At 31.9% G+C, this 16887-nt stretch overlaps 1 protein-coding gene and 1 long non-coding RNA gene across 2 annotated transcripts in view; one reads left to right on the top strand and one right to left on the bottom strand.

Annotated features, from left to right (window-relative positions):
- The window catches only part of LOC115696246 (uncharacterized), a 100906-nt gene that overhangs the window by 34702 nt on the left and 49317 nt on the right, over nt 1–16887 (bottom strand). The window lies entirely within an intron of this gene.
- Nucleotides 6722–12390, top strand: LOC115696465 (B3 domain-containing transcription factor LEC2). The gene is made up of 6 exons (XM_061118433.1): nt 6722–7742; nt 7945–8019; nt 8514–8614; nt 8731–8777; nt 8938–9011; nt 11543–12390. Exons 1-6 carry the CDS (start codon nt 7125–7127, stop codon nt 12143–12145), a joined length of 1518 nt encoding a protein of 505 aa, XP_060974416.1. The 5' UTR covers nt 6722–7124; the 3' UTR covers nt 12146–12390.

Here is a 16887-nt window from a genome sequence, read left to right as displayed (position 1 = left end):
CCAAGGGAGCCATGAGTTAAAATCAGATCATTGGATCTGTCAACAAGTTAACCATGGCTATTTGCAATCAAGTAATAATAGGTTTTGAAAACTTACACACAAGCTAAAACCACATACTCCTGCAACAAGGTTAGCTGAATAGTTGGAAGTAGGATTTATTTAATTTTAAATAAAAAAATTTCGAAAAAAATAAATAATTAAATAAATAAATAAAAAAATATTTAATTTTCGAAAAAAAATTAAAAAAAAATTGTTTATTTTCGGAAATAAAATAAAAAAAAATATTATTAATTTAAATTTCGAAATTATGAAAAAAAAAATAAAATTAAACCTACAATTTTGAAAAATTAGGTTTCAACTAACCTAAATATCATTTCAAAATTTGCTAACTACTTTTAAAAAATTAAATGTTATTTTATAAATAAAAATTAGAAAAGATAAATTAAATATCTTTTTCAGATTTTAAATTTAATTTAAATAAATAAAATAACAAAATTTAAAAGTTAGCAAAATATCTTACATCTATTTAAAATTACATGATTATAGTTATCTTATTTTCAATTTAAATAAGGTCAAAATATTTAAAAAAAAAATTAATTTAAAAAATTTAATATCTGACCTTAAATTTAAAAATAAGATAAGATATAATCAAATTTAAAAATAAGATAAATAATTAAGCAAGAAGATAGATATTTACTAATTTCAAATTCAAATTACACTACTATCATTAATTAAATTAAAAAAATATATTAAATTAATTCATTATGATAATTAGAATTGAATTAGGAATAGTAAATCTATAAATACAAAACTACACAAAAAATCGGAAGTTAATTCCATGAAAAAGCATGAAAAAACGAAGACAAACGAAAATTTTGGGAGCTGTACGGACAGTATGCCAAGCATACTGTCCGCGCGCGTGCTCCTTGGTGACAGCCGAGAAAACTCAGCGGAACAGGGGAGCTGGCAGGATTTGCACGCGCGTAGGGGGGCATCAGACACCAGTTCCGCGCGCGGATGAAGGATTTAGACAAGAAACTTGTCTGAATCACCGCGCGCGTGAGAGTGCACAGCCCCCTTATCTTTTTTCGAATCTTCAAAAAATCATAACTAATTCAAATTAAATCGAAATTGAGTTCTGTTAAAAAGTAATTTGCTTAATTTTTTCCATACTATCCAATAAAAATAATTCTAGAAACAAAATTTCAATTATTTTTCACGAAAATTCACAAACATCAATCAATCATCATATAATGCTCAATACAACATGAAACCATCCAAATAACAAACAGTCGTTTTAAAGTTCAAATTTCATGCAAGTAAATCAATTATCATGGCTCTGAGGCTAGTTTTTGGAATTTATTTTACCAGGATCTTAGATCTACTCACAAGTATGTTGTTTAAACACCCTAAATATGAACTTTCTAAAACGATAAATTAAATACATATAAAGTTAAGAAAACCTTACATTGATGCAGCGGAATTAATGTCTCCTTCCGCTCAGATTTCTAACCCTTGTATCCTTTCTGTAGCAGAGTATAATCAATATCTGAGCCCGAATGTCCTTCTTCTTCAAGTTTGATCCTTCACAGTCTTCCAATCTATGATTGAGTTACTGCTTGCTGTGTGTGGGCACTTACTCTTTCACTAGGGTTCGAAATTGATGAAGGAGAAAAGCGAAGAGAAGGTTTCGGCCAGGTATAGAAAGTGGGGAAGGCTCAGTTTTTCTGAAGAGAGAAATTTCTGTCAGAAAGGCTTGTGAAAACTTATGATTTGACTGAGCCATCACTTTCTATTTATAGGCAACTACTAGGTTTAGGTTAGGAATTATTTGGCATTACAATAATGAAAATATTAATTTGAAATTCCACAAATAGTGGCCGGCCATGGTGTGCTAGTGGGCCCCACTTGATTTTGCACATTTAACAAATTTTATCTCTATTTTCTCAAAAACGCTAATTTTCCAATTCTAACCTTTTAAATGCCAAAACTAATTATTTAATAAGTAAAATAGATTATTAAATAATATTGTCATTTAATTTAATTATTAACTAGACATATAAAGCCCATTAATAAATAAATAAACCTAGAATCTCTTTTCTTTATAATTTCACCCCTGCTTAGTGAAAATTCAGAAAATTAGACATAGTCTAACTTTAGAATTATAATTGATCAATCACGAATCAATTAATGAGTCTTACAAGCAGAATGTTCTCAACTAGAATGGGGACCATGGATCTATATGCTGAGCTTCCAATAAGTGAACCAAATTTACCAAGTAAATTCCTACTTATTAATTCTTCGTTGAATCCACTCTTAGAACTTAGAATTGCACTCTCAGACTTATATAGAGCATATTATATGTTTCACGATATCAATCTGCTATCTCATTTAACCATTGTTATAATCTTATTGTGATTTAAAGATCCTCTATATAGATGATCTACATCGAGATGGGATTTCTTTACCGTTCTCACCCCTCAATGTATTTTGCCCCTTAAAACACTTAGCTACCTGTAAATGGTGTTTAGTGATCTAATAATTAGTCAGTTAAACAAGAGCTCATCCATTTACTTCTATTTGCTAAGCTCGAAGGGAATCATCACTTTACTTCTATACACCAGTAGGAGCTATAGATTCCATATTTATGTTCAGCACTCCCACTCAATCATACTATCATGTTCCCAAAATATACGTATCACCCTGACCTAAAAGTAGGCTTAAGTAATAAATCAAAGAACATGAATAGCACTCCTGAGTTGAGCCTAAGCATATCATGATTTAGATTCTTTTAATCTTAAGATCAACTACTGATATTGACTTGGAAAGATATATATAACGGTAAGTTTGTAATATCTTAACTTAGTAGCAATATCGGTCCAGTCCAATGTATACTCCATACATTCGAAACTAGTATACTTTACTAATGTCCTGGAAAGAACATAACACTTACTCCAAGTGTAAGTATACATCATCGTTGATTATCACATTAGTGTAAATCCAATAACATTGATGAAACAGGGACCAAGTCTTTTGATTCATATGATCACAATCACATTCCACTGTGTTGACGATACTGTAATTGTGAATAAACATATGATCTGGATTTAACTGATTTTGTGTGTAAATGTAATAAACATATTTAAACCATTAGCATGTAAAATTCATGCAAACATTAATCACTTCAAATTTCTTACATTGATAACTAATCAGATTGTAAAGAGTTTTATTTAGGGCATAAAACCCAACAATAGCATCCTCTGAGACATAACTACACATAACTAAAATAAGAGGGTCAAAACAAGAATGATCTAAATGAATGCAAATAAGTTAAAAACAAGATAAAGTACCCTGCATGTGGGCAGAAGCACCCTCCCAAACAAGCAAAGAAGGAGCATACTCATCTGAAGAATCCTCCTCTTCCTTGTCAGCCACAATGGCCTCTCCCATTCAAGCCACTAGGGCAGAAGATGGAGCGACCTTCTCAGGACCATCTTTAATCCTAATAGCCCACTCAATAGGTACTTGATCACTTGGAGGAGCCTTCCTCTTCTTCTTCTTCTTGCTCAGAGTCTCTCGTTTGGATACTACCTCCCCTACTGCCTACTTGGCTTTTGGTACGTAGTCAGATGAATAGAACATATACTTGACAAAATTGGTTTCAGTGGCCAAGAGAGAGATGTTCCTATTACCTTAAGGGAGTTGGAGAATTTCTTGGGCCCTCTTTCGGAGTTCCATCGTGAACGGAGGTCGGCTGTAGGATAGAATACCGTGTTCCCAAAATGTACGTATCACCCTGACCCAAAAGTAGGCTTAACTAACAAATCAAAGAAAACGAATAGCCTCTTGAGATTGAGCCTAATCATAACAGGATTAAGATCATTTGATCTAGGATCAACTAGGCGATATTGACTTGAATAGATATTACGGTAAGTTTAATAAATCTAAGTCAAAGTTCAATATCGGTCCCTTTCGATGCATACTCCATGCATCCAAACTGAGCTTTACTTTAACCAATGCTCTGGAAAGAACATAGCATTTCTCCAAATGCAAGTAAACTTTCTTGTAGATTATCATATCAGTAAAACCCTATGTCTGATAAATCTAGGAAACTTTATTCACATAGTCATGTTTACTTTCCAATGTGTTGACAGCACAATAAACAGGATCAAGTATGTGAAAAGGGTTTCAGATGAATTCATACATTATATACATATAATCATGAAATAAATCATGTGAACCATGCAACATTAAATGTTATTTCTGATCTATATTAATAAGTAAATCTGATTATATTGAAATGAGTTTTATTTAGGGCATAAAACCCAACAATTTGATCATTTTGCGTGTGAAGAAAACTGAAGCAAGACTTTCCTTTTCTATAAAGGAAAGTCGCACTTACTGCTCACGATTCTGTGGGTATGAAAACAGAAATTGTTGGGCTGATTGAAGATCTATTTTAGGAAATTATTTAGTGAGTTGTGGTTGTATTCAGACTGTGTGTGAGCTTTTAATATGGTGTATATTGATTATAAATACACCTTATAGCAACTAGCTCATGTATCTCATTCTTAGACTTTGAATTGTATTCATTTCTTGAGAAAAGTGTGTCTTTGTTTGTAGAGAAGAGAGTGTTCATCTCTTACTCTGTTTATATGTATTTTGTATTGTCTTGAGTCTGTATTCAAGTCTGCTAAAGAAGAAGAACAATAGTGCTACCTTTAGGAGAAGGTTCTACAAGCTTTCGAAAGATTTCTTTTCAAGTCTTACCTCGGGAGGAAGCAAGTACTCTTCAAGGAGATCGAAGGGAGTTCGAGCACTTGAAGTTTTAACAAGATTCGATTAGAAGGTCGAACACCTCAAGCTTGCGGCATACAATAAGAGGGAGTCTATTTATGCATAAGTCAATTACTTTGTATTTTTGAGATCTATCTAATGAATCTTATCTCTGGACATGCCTTCATGGGCTAGTAACAATCTGGAAGGATTGTTGAAACCACGTACAAAAATCTTGTATATTTTTACTATTCTCCACTGTTTGTTTTTCTGGTTAATTGTAAAGTTACAGAGTTGCCTTCTACAACTACAGAAAAACTATTTCAGTACCAGTTTATTTTCTGTCGCATTTAATTAAGAAATTAATTAAATAATAATTAGGTAATTTTAAAATACAGAATTTCATGATTGTAAATGTTTTTTCTTATAGTGATAAATCCTCGTGCCTTTTTTACTATTTTGCAATTTAATTTATTTGACTAAAGTTACAGCGTAGTCTTCTATTTTTTACTATCTTCTTAGACCAGTTGACGAAAAATTGCGTCAATACATACTAAAAATAATTACAACAACTTCCTTATTAAAATTCCACCTAACAATGTTCTCATCCCAATCTACCAAAGACAAAATCAAATGAATCACGATATTGTAATTACTTATGATTTACTAATGTCTAGTTTGACAAAATATTTATTAATTACACATAAAAAAATATTAATATTTAGTAGTTAATATTTAAAATCTAAAGTTTTTAGCAATTATATAGCATAACTACATTCAGTTCTTCTGAGAATATGATAAATAAAAAGTGTAATTGAACCATCTCAATTACTTAATTACCTAGTTAGAGTCTAAATACACGGTCAACAAACATCCAAAATTGTATAATTACATAGACCCAATTTCAATTCTCTCTTAGTCCTCTAAACGCCCCGTTAGTAAAGGTAAGTGGAAAAGATTATCATGTTATAAAGAACAATTTTGCTTAGACGATTATATTTTCCACTGCCACTATTAATCAATCATCTTTAACTATTTTGTAAAAAGACGACGAAACATGAAAAATGGAGCATCACTAAAATGAAGCCGCCATGCATGAGAATTAGGCTGTTCTATCTATTTCTTGTTGTTCTCTAAAACACAAAGTACTCCGACTGCATACAGTTCTCTGTTTAATGTTGACAATATGTAATTATGACACACCAACTAATGATATAGTTACTGCCTCGCTCCCATTTTTCTATATATGATAAACAAAGACAAATTTTAGCCCTTCCCACATAGAAATATATATATATATCAATAAAACTATGAAAGGCGTTTCGAAAAAAGAAAACCAAAAACTATATATGTAAGGCGTATATACGTTATAATTTAATTATTTATTTAACGTAAAAAATATATATTTATAGCACAATAAATAACCATGTGCTGTCTATCTAATATATTCTTTTGCATTGTGAGTGAGTGAGTGAGTTTCTTCTTGTGCTGTTGTGCTTCTTCTTTAGTAAATTTTATTGGTTTTTTTTTTTCCTGAAAGAGAACCGATTAAAAAAGGAGACTTTAATAAATTAATAATGCTAAGTAGTTTTTTTTTCTCTTAAAAATATAAAAACTCAAATAATAATCGTCATTTTCCCTCCATAAAAGAAATTCACAAAGAATATTGAACTTTTACAGAATATAGTGTGTAGTCAGTGTTTGAATTTTGATTTGAGAATTCTAAGAAGATTAAATGTATAATGAAGATTATTGGAGAGGAATCAAGGCATGGGGTGGGAGAAATTGCATGGTGTTGTGTGCAAGAGAATAGGCCAAGTCAGTGCCACATTTAAACCAAAGGTGGCGCCAACTTTGAAGCCCCTCTCTCTCACCTTCTCACTGGTCTGATGGGTATCCCAAAGCCACCACTCCCCGCCCACCTGTCTTCCAATCCACCCCATCGGAACCCCTCTTCTTCACTTCATCCATCTCACTAGCTACACTACACCCCTTCTCTCTCTCTCTCTCTCTCTCTCTCTCTCTCTATATATATATATATATATATATAAATACATATATACCTCTTTTGGCTTCGTCTTCTCTCCCACCACACCACACACCGACCCTCTCTGCCATTTTCGACGCGTTTATCTTGCTTTTTCCACACCTGTGTTCTCACCACTGGCAGCAATATTTCCAACCCACGCCCTCTAAATACACACAAACCTTCTTATCCTAATCTTTACTTATACCATTCCAAAATTGCACCACGCCTGTGTTTGTCTCCCTCTTTCTCACACACACACACACACACACACATACATTATATATATTACAGTTATCGTACGTTTTGATAATTACAAACAATGGACAACTTCCCTACTACGGTCCCTCATTTCCTTACATCAAGTACTAGTACTAGTACAACCTCATCCTCACCCTTAATCCACTCCAAACAACCAAAAATTATGGCTGCTACTACAACAACTACAACTCATGATGATTCTCACAATTCCCATTTCATCTCCTCCATCCATACCTCCCCTCAGTTCTGTTATGCGGCTCCAACCTACTGGGGTCATCAAGATCATCAAGGCCGCCGCTATCAATTTCCTGCGGGAAGTGGCAGTGTTCATCAACCTGCTGCTGCTCACCGGTCTGGTATGGCCTATCACCCATTCATGATGGCAACCGGCCGACAGACTAGTGGTGGTGGAGTACTAGTGGGGGTATCGGAAGAGCAAGAGAGAAGGCTTTTGGATGCCTGGACAACCAAAGTTGCAAGGAGTAAGAGGAGAATGGCTCGTCAAAGGAGTCTCAATTTGGTCACCACGCAGTCTTCTCCTCCTCCTTCTTCTTCAACTAATCATCATGCAGTTACTAGTGTCTCCACTGCCACTACTCTCGGCGAGTACAGAAGGGAACAGCCCATTTCTGGCTCCGGCGACCGAGATCTCTACACCTTTTGTACTCCAGATAAGAAGGTTGGTTTGCTTCTATCACTCGTATCTTAAATATTGGGTTTCTCATTTTATTTTATTTAATATTTATATTTGTTTGTCTTTTATCTGTTGCTCACTTCTGTGGTAATTTGTCCTCTATATATCATCATCTATATTTGGTTCTTCTTTTTTATAACCAAGTTAATAAGCTATATAAGTTACATAATCAGTACTTTGGGTGCAGAGACTGAGGATACTGCTGAAGAAGGAGTTGAAGAACAGTGATGTTGGGTCTTTGGGAAGGATTGTCCTTCCAAAGGTGAGTGTTAATTATTTATCCATATATATGAAGAAAGGGCATTAAAGAAAAACTATTTTGATTCTTATATTATCGTTCCTTATCACTTTTATTTTTCTTCCAAATAAAAGGGTTAACAAAGAAATAAAACGACCAACCAAACTCTTCTATTTGATTTCCTCTTATATATTGATTACTGCAACATGATTGTGATCCAGACTGCCCAATAACCATAATCTCTTTGCTGACATAATCTCGATTTTTGTACCCAAAGATGGTAAAGAAATAAAGTCGTTGATATATAAACCAGGAATATACTTCTAAAAAAATATGTATTTACATATATCTATATACTTATCTTTTGATAATGTAAACTAATATATACAAACATATCCCTATTGTGAAGCTAATGACTATTATATCTGAAGAAGTTTGTATGAGAGATTTCTTCTTACTTATCATGCAATTAATTTGACATAAAGTCGAAAATGATATAATTAATAATCATATCTTAGAGGGAGGCAGAGGAAAAACTTCCAACCCTTTCTGATAAAGAAGGCATCCAAGTAGTGATGAGAGATGTATATTCAAATCGGGAATGGAGTTTAAGATACAAGTAAGTACTACGTACACATATATGTGTACTAGTATACTATTTCAAATAATTTTGTTATATGTATTTAGAGCTAATTAAGCTATTAATCATGTTGGATTTTTCAAAACCATTTACAGGTACTGGTCAAATAACAAGAGTAGAATGTACGTCCTGGAAAACACTGGTAAATATATTTTTTACTAAAATAATTTATTGACCCACATGATAATTATCTTTACAATCCCAAGTTATGCTTACTTCATTATCGTTTCTAGCATTTTGGACCTTCTCTTATCGCTTTCACTATATGATAACAAAGTCTATTGCTCATTGCAATGTAACAGGAGAATTTGTGAAGCAGAATGGACTGGAGATTGGAGATTCCATTGCTCTTTACGAGGATGAATGCAAGAATCTCGTGAGTGTTACTTTCTTATTAGTACAAAATTAACACTGTGCTAGCTGAACTGCTGATCAAATACACTAATTTTTCTTTTCTAAAAAAAAACAGCAAAGAGTAAAAAATAATTTAAAGGGTTAATCAACATTCAAAACTAGCACAACTTGCATAAGAAAATGACACAATTGCCCTTACCCTTTTCTCATTATGATGACCATATCCTTTTGGGAGTAAGAGAAATGGCAAAAGACAGAAATGGAAGGTGCAATATATGTTTATGGACAAAAGAGGTAATAAAAAATAAAGTATTAAGTGACACGTAGTAGATGATGTGTTGGCAACAGGAATTGCTTTTTGAAATAACCAGCTAAGACTACACACGTTGTGTATGTGGACTTATATTTTTTGCAAGTGAAACGGCTCCAAGTTCTTGGCTGGACTTGCCATACAAAAGTCTTAATAAGCATCAAAACCGTAGAACTACTACTGGCTCTTTATTTTGCATTGTCCCTATGTGGATATATTTTATATACCCAACATGTTAGGTGGGCCAGTCTCCAACTTAATAATTCCAAATTGAGATGCTTACCATTAAAGCACAACCAATACTTCCCTCATGTTGCTTACGTAATTAATTAAATTTAATGACCGTTTTTCATTAATTGCATTCAAATACTAGGAATTGGCTCATGGTTTTAGTTTTCACTAGTAGTATTGTAATTTATTTATTATTTAAAGGTGATATTTTTATTGCAAATATTATGTGTACATATTTTTTTTTACCTATAATAGTAGGTTATCTAGGTAAATTTTTTTTTTTAGAATCAATTAATTATAATTAATTATTTACTTAAAATAATTAATTGAATATTTAACAATACCTCTTTTAGCAATTAATAATTATAAATAATTTTTTATACAAATCTCTACTGTAATTATTTTAACAGTTAAGTCATTTAATTATAAAATTTACGATGAAATTTTCTTTTGTTTTGTACAAAAATTAGACTTCGTTCTATACACAAATTAAAATTCTCTTTTTGTGTAATAATTTTTTAAATAATTAATTATTTTGAAATGATATTAAATTATTTTTTTATAACTACAAGAAATAAGTATGAGTTTTTTTATTCAAGTTTGAAGTGGTTTTATTTTTTGGGGAATCTTCACATTGTTTTTTGACTCTGGTGTTATTTTTTTAAGTAAATGACTCTTTATCAAAAAAAAAATGGAGGAATTTAGCTTTTTTTTTTTTTTGGAAAATACATTCAACCTATTTTACATTTTACTTTTTAAAAATTTAAACAAAAAAAATTAAATAATTAAGTGTAATAATTTTAAAATAAAGTTATAAGTATAATAATTTTTTTTTTTTTGATAAATCAGAAATTCATTGCACCACAAACAATTTTTTACATCCTAAAAGCACCTTAAAATAAAAGGCCTTGAATAAACTTTTCTATTCCAGCTGCTGTACAAACATTTAATAACAACTATACAACTTTATAAACTCTCAAACCATTCTCTATCTTGTTGTGTAATTTTTTTCGGCCATATAGACAAAATTCTGCCTTTAACAAACCATTTAACTTGCTTGAAAACCTCTTCCACACCAGTTTTTTTTTCCCCCCATTGATGCTCATTTCGGGTCTGCCAGATTAAAGTAGACCAGGGCTGCTAAACCAGCAGCCTTCACTTTAATAATTTAAGGGCAAAAAAAAATTCTAAAAGTTTCTTCTGTAATAATAAATTATGAAAAGTTAATTAATAATTATAATTAATTTAATTTTAAAATATAATTAATTTTTATTAAAATTTTATAAGGAAATAAATTATTAGGTGACTATTAATTTATAAGTTAACTATTATTTATTTTTATTTAATTTCTAAATTAATGATAACCATTCATTTAATAATCTAATTGAAACATGTATATATAAGAAAAATTGTTAGAAATACAGTGCCAAGTAATATAAAAAGTAACATATTATTTGTAGAATTTAATATTTAATCTCGTACATTTTAATTTAATAAATAATATAAAAAAAAAGTTAATACTTTACAATGAGTAAAGTGGTATATCAGTGTAGTGTTGGGCACCTTCTTCTTAACTGTCTAATAATAGCAAAAATCATATATATATATATAGATTATAAACATTAATTTAGCTTGGAAAAAGTAAGTTCAATTTGGCGTTGCATGAATCTATATGATATTTCACTGTATATATTATTTTTTATAATATATCATGCGAGTATAAGTCGGAATCGGATCATGTTTTTCCATAATCATGCCAGTATATATATATATATATATATATATATATATATATTTGTTCATGAAATTGGAGTAGTGTATATAATAGATTTGATGATTATTATGTACATGTATGCCATGGCACTGAAGCTAATTCAAATAATTAGCATTTGAAGAAAAAGAAAAAAATAGTACTGGCAAAAAAACCCTAACTTTATCCCGTGTATGATCCATTTATGGGAAAAACAATATATATGACTAATCATTGTTTATTTGGTTGCGAGGAAATGTAGTACATCTCCATGAAAAAGGGAACGAAAGCAGGAACCGAATGCTCACCAAAACGACACCTCTCTAACCAAAAGATCACTGTAAACGACCACAACAATCTTAGCAACAGCAACAGTACTACTACAAGCAGTGATGAGGTCTACGACATCCACAACAAAGCAATTGCTAGTAGCAAAACATCAGCAGACCACGAAAATTCATTTTTATCAGGAAGCTACGACGCATTGGAAGAGGTGGCTAGAGATGAGGAAGACGTGTCCCTAGCTTTGCTTATAGAACAACTCAACCACAAGGAACAGCAAGAAGCTAACACCCTAGACACCACCTTGTCCCACATCGAATATGGTAATAATAATGATTCTTCATCCATTAGCTATAACGACGTCGTAATAAGTTGTAGTGAAGGAATGCCTTCTAGTGATCAAACGAAGATAGAGGAAGCAGTTCAGCCAGCACCATGTCAGCCTTCACCATGGTGGAGAAGCTTTGATGAGCACTTCGAAGACTGTTATGGCGGCCTTGACACCCTTCCTGAAGTAGGCCAGTATGAATATTACGGCACCTCTTCCACTCTGTTTGATCATCGCTTTATGAGTGACAACTGAGAAAATAAGTTCCGGTTTCTTTTTTCTTTTTTTTGGTGGTAGTACTTGGAAAATTGTCAAATTACAAGTACTTTTTATAACATCATATAGACATATACCTATATATTCATCTAATTACATTTCAGTATGAGAACAAACACATTCTATTTCAAACTAGAATATCTTCATGTCATAGATTTTTATTTTATAAGAATTTGTTGGATTAAAATCTCTAAAGTGGCCTCATATGTATTTGTATATTCTTATTTTGTATTCTTGGATCACTAAAAAAAAAGAATATTAAGGGCAACAATTATAGGGGAGACAAAAAATCGTCCATAATAATTATTCTTAGCTTTTTATTTTAATATAAAAATTTGATACACGTGATGTTTAATATTTTTAGGGGTGAAAAGTCCTTAAAATATTAGAGAATATATTTTCTATTTAAAATAATTATAGAAAAGCAAATTGTATAGAAATAACTATTATTAGAGTCTATGTTTTAAATTTTAAAGACGAATTTTGTCGCTCTTAAAATTATTTTTATTAATATTGTATATTTTCTCAATGATTAGTCTTTGTGTTTCTTATGATTAAATAAAAAAGTCTAACTAATTTTTGTTTCTTTCTTCTAATTAAATCTTTCTCATTTATAAAGACTAATAAACTTTTTCAAAAAAAAACTAAAATCAGAAAAAATAAATATAAATAAATATAAATAGAGTCTCACTCCACGATTCTCTCTCTCTCTCTACCTCTCACGTGTGATCGATCTCTCTTGCTATCGTTGTCGTCGATCTCTCTTGCTTTATGCCGTCATCGATCTATCATGCTCGTCAATATTTTTGATCTCACTCATTACTTTCGGCGATTCTCACCTCTATTCTTAATTTCTCATGAATCTCCACCATGTAGTTATATTTTTAAGCATGAATCAAGGTTTGAATAAGTTATTGTATTTTTTGGTCTAATTTTTCGATGAAGTACTTAAGTGAGCTCAACTACAACCAAGCTTGAACTTAAATGCAAAATTCCTCCATAAAATATCTCTTCTCTTAATTCATCAGCTAATTTTGGGTATTTTGATTTGCTTTTAGGATCATTAGCGAAAAATTTGTATTTGTTTCGGTTTCAATAATTTCGGTACTTATACATGCTCCAACATGTATTCCAATGGTGATTTTCATATTGATTTTCCCTAATGTTGAGTAGCCCTGGAGGATCTCAACAATATCATGATTAGGTTAGAGCACCTTGTGTTATGTATTATTTTACTTGTATCTTGTCTATTACATTGTAATGATCTCTTAATGTTGACATCATAATAACAACTTGGATGGGTTAAATCCTAAAATCAAGCATGATTTGTTAATTACTACAGATGACACGCCTACTTATGCTCTTATGGTAGAGAAAGCACTGTGAGCTGAGAGCACAGTGGAATTTAGCCAGGAGCCCCAAGAGCCTCAAATTGTTGGTGGGGCCATTTCTCCTCCTACCTTTGGTTTCAGTAGGGCGGTAGTGACTCAACCTCTGATTAAAAAATTTAAGCTCCATTTATGTTTGGTGACTCAAGTCAAAACAAGAGGTTCCGAGGTAACCAAGGCCGAGGTTGTTGTTAGGGTGGCTCAAAGAGTTGTTACACTTTCCCAGAATGCCCTAGTTGTAAGAAGCATCATCTGGGTGAATGTAAGGTCCAGCGTGATTTTAGTGTGGAGTGACATGACACTTTAAAAAAGATTGCCCACAACGTGATTTTCCGAATTGGCATGCATCACAAACTTTATCTTTGACAAAAGGAATAGATGACAAACCAATAACAAGATCTTTTATAACCAAATTTGAGATAGAATCCATACTAGCTAGCATGTCCTAATCTTCTATGCCACAACCAAGAATTATCATTCATAACGGTTAAACATTTATTTTTACTATCAAATGAATCAACATCAATAATATACACATTATTCTTCCTTTCTCCAAGGAAAATAACTTCATTGGTTGAAGAATTTTCAATGGAGCATTTTGAGGTTTCAAACACAACACGAAAACCTATCTCACACAATTGACTAATACTAAGCAAGTTATGTTTAAGGTTATCAACAAGAAGCACATTTTTAATACATGGAGAGTATACGTTACCAATATCACCAATGCCCAAGATTTTTCCTTTTGAATTGTATCCAAAAGTGACAGAGCCACTTTCCTTACTTTTAAAGCTTGAAAATCTTGATGGATCACCGGTCATATGCTTTGAACATCCACTATCCAAGAACTATAAGCTTCGACTCTTTCTTGTTGATTCCTACAAAAACAAGTTCATTTGTTGGCTTTTGGTACCCACATAACTTTGGGTCTTTTCTTGTTAGTTCTAGAACCCTTTGGTATCCATTTAGTCTTGCCTAGATATGCATATTTCTTCACATGACAATAGAAAATAGTATGACCATCTCAGTTACAATATGTGCATGTAAAGTGAGGTAGACTAGATGATTTCACAAAAAAATTTCTCAAGAACTTTTGTTTTCTACTAGGATCATAACCAATACCACTTTTTGAAAAACTACATGATTGGCTTCCTACCATGAGATCATAGCCTTCTTTACCTCTAGTGAAAGTATATATGTCATTTTTTAGGCTTTTTACATGGGCTTTTATTAAGATTTAGCTAAAATTTCTTTTTTATTTATTTTCAAAATCTCAATTTCTTTTAAAAGCATGTTGGTCTTCTCTCTAAGGGTTCGGTTCTTAACAAACAATTTACCAAAATCATTAAATAGTTCCTTAAATAAATTAGACAACTCATAATATGACATATCTAAGTTATCATCATCATTTTCACTATCACAATCATTTTGACTAGAAATGCTTACCCCATCATCAAGTGCCATCATGCACATGTTTGCTACTTCATTCTTTCCTTCTTCTTCGGAGTCCTCTTCATCACTATTGAGCCAATCCGCCAACATTGCCTTTCCTTTGTATTTGTTCTTCTTCCTCATTGGACAATCCATCTTTATATGTCCGGGCTTCTTTCATTCAAAGCAAATGGGTGGATCATCTTTGCTCTTTCTTTCTTTTGAGTCACTCCCTCTTTGTGGCTTCATCCTATAGTTCTTTTTGAATTTCATGAACTTTTTGTATTTTTTGGAGAAGAGTGCCAAGTCCTCCATGTCACTACTAAGCTTTCCTCATCTTCTTCACTAATGGCATGGGAGGAGGAAGACTTGAATGCAATAGTCTTTTTTTTCTTCTCTACTTCCTCTTCTTCTTGAGCACTCATGAAAATTTCATGGTTCATGAGTGAGCCAATTAATTCTTCCAAGGGAAGAGTTGAGAGATCCTTGGCTTCTTGAATGGCAACTACCTTTCCTTGATAAGCCTTGGTTTGACTTCTCAAAAACTTGGTCACCATATCCTTTTGAGTAACTACCTTGCCAAGAGAATTCAAACCATTAGTAATTGTAGTGAAGCGAGTATACATGTTAGCATTGGTTTCATCCGCTTTCATCTTAAAGTTCTGATATTGAGTGGAATAAATTTGAATTTTAGTCTCTTTCATAGTACTAGTTCCTGTTGGGTTTTGTGCCCTAAATAAAACCCATTTCAATATAATCAGATTTACTAATTAATAAAGATCAGAAATCATTTTATGTTGTATGGTTCACATGATTTATTTCATGATTATATTTAATGTATAAATTCTATTAAGTCCAGAATATTTGTATTTGTTCTTGATTATAGTGTTGTCAACACAGTGGAATACAATCATAATTATATGTTCAAAAGTTTAATTCCCTGATTTGTCAGTTCACTGGATTTAGACTGGCATGATAATCAGCGATAGGTATACTTACACCTTGGATAAGTGTTATGTCATTTCCAGGGCATTGACAAAGTTTACCAGTATCGGATGTATGGAGTATACATTGGAAGGGACCGATATTGAATTGAATTAGATATGATAAATTTACCGTAATATCTATTCAATTAAATATCACCTAGTTGATCCTAGATCAAATGATCCTAATCCTGACATGATTAGGTTCGATCTCAAGAGTGTTATTCGTGTTCTTTGATTTGTTAGTTAAGCCTAATTTTTGGTTATGGTGATACGTACATTTTGGGAACATGATAGTACAATTGAGTGGGAGCGCTAAACATAGATATGGAATCTATAGCTTCTATAGGTATTTAGAAGTGAAACGATGATTTCTTTCGAGCTTGGCTGAATAGATATAAATGATTGATATCTCATTTTAGTGATTATATTAGTTCACTAAAATATCATTTACAGGTGGCCAAGTGTTTTAAGGATAAAATACATTGAAAGGGTGTAACGGTAATTTTATCCCTATGCAATGTAGATCATCTATAGAGGATCATTGATTATTGGGATTATAACAATGGATATTAATAGCGTATCTATATCGTGGAACATATAGAGCGTTCTATGTAACTAAGAGTGCAATTCCAAGTTCTATGGTGGATGCAATGAGGAATTAATAAGTTAGTAAATTTACTTGGTAAATTCTAGATCTGCTTATTGGAAGCTCGGTTATAAAGGCCCATGGTCCCCATACTAGTTGAGACAAACTGCTTGTAAGACTCAGTTAATTGATTTTCATTAATCAATTATAATTCTAAATTTAGACTATATCTAGTGTATGAATTTTTCACTAAGATATGGCTTGATTGTGAAGAAATAGTGTTTTGGGGTTTATTTGTTAATTAGAAGACTTTATGGAGTCTAATTAATA

Source organism: Cannabis sativa, chromosome 7 (genome assembly GCF_029168945.1).
Source record: "Cannabis sativa cultivar Pink pepper isolate KNU-18-1 chromosome 7, ASM2916894v1, whole genome shotgun sequence".
Lineage (NCBI taxonomy): Eukaryota > Viridiplantae > Streptophyta > Magnoliopsida > Rosales > Cannabaceae > Cannabis > Cannabis sativa.
The sequence above is the reverse complement of the archived record's forward strand: the minus strand, read 5'-3'. Positions and strand labels throughout refer to the sequence as shown.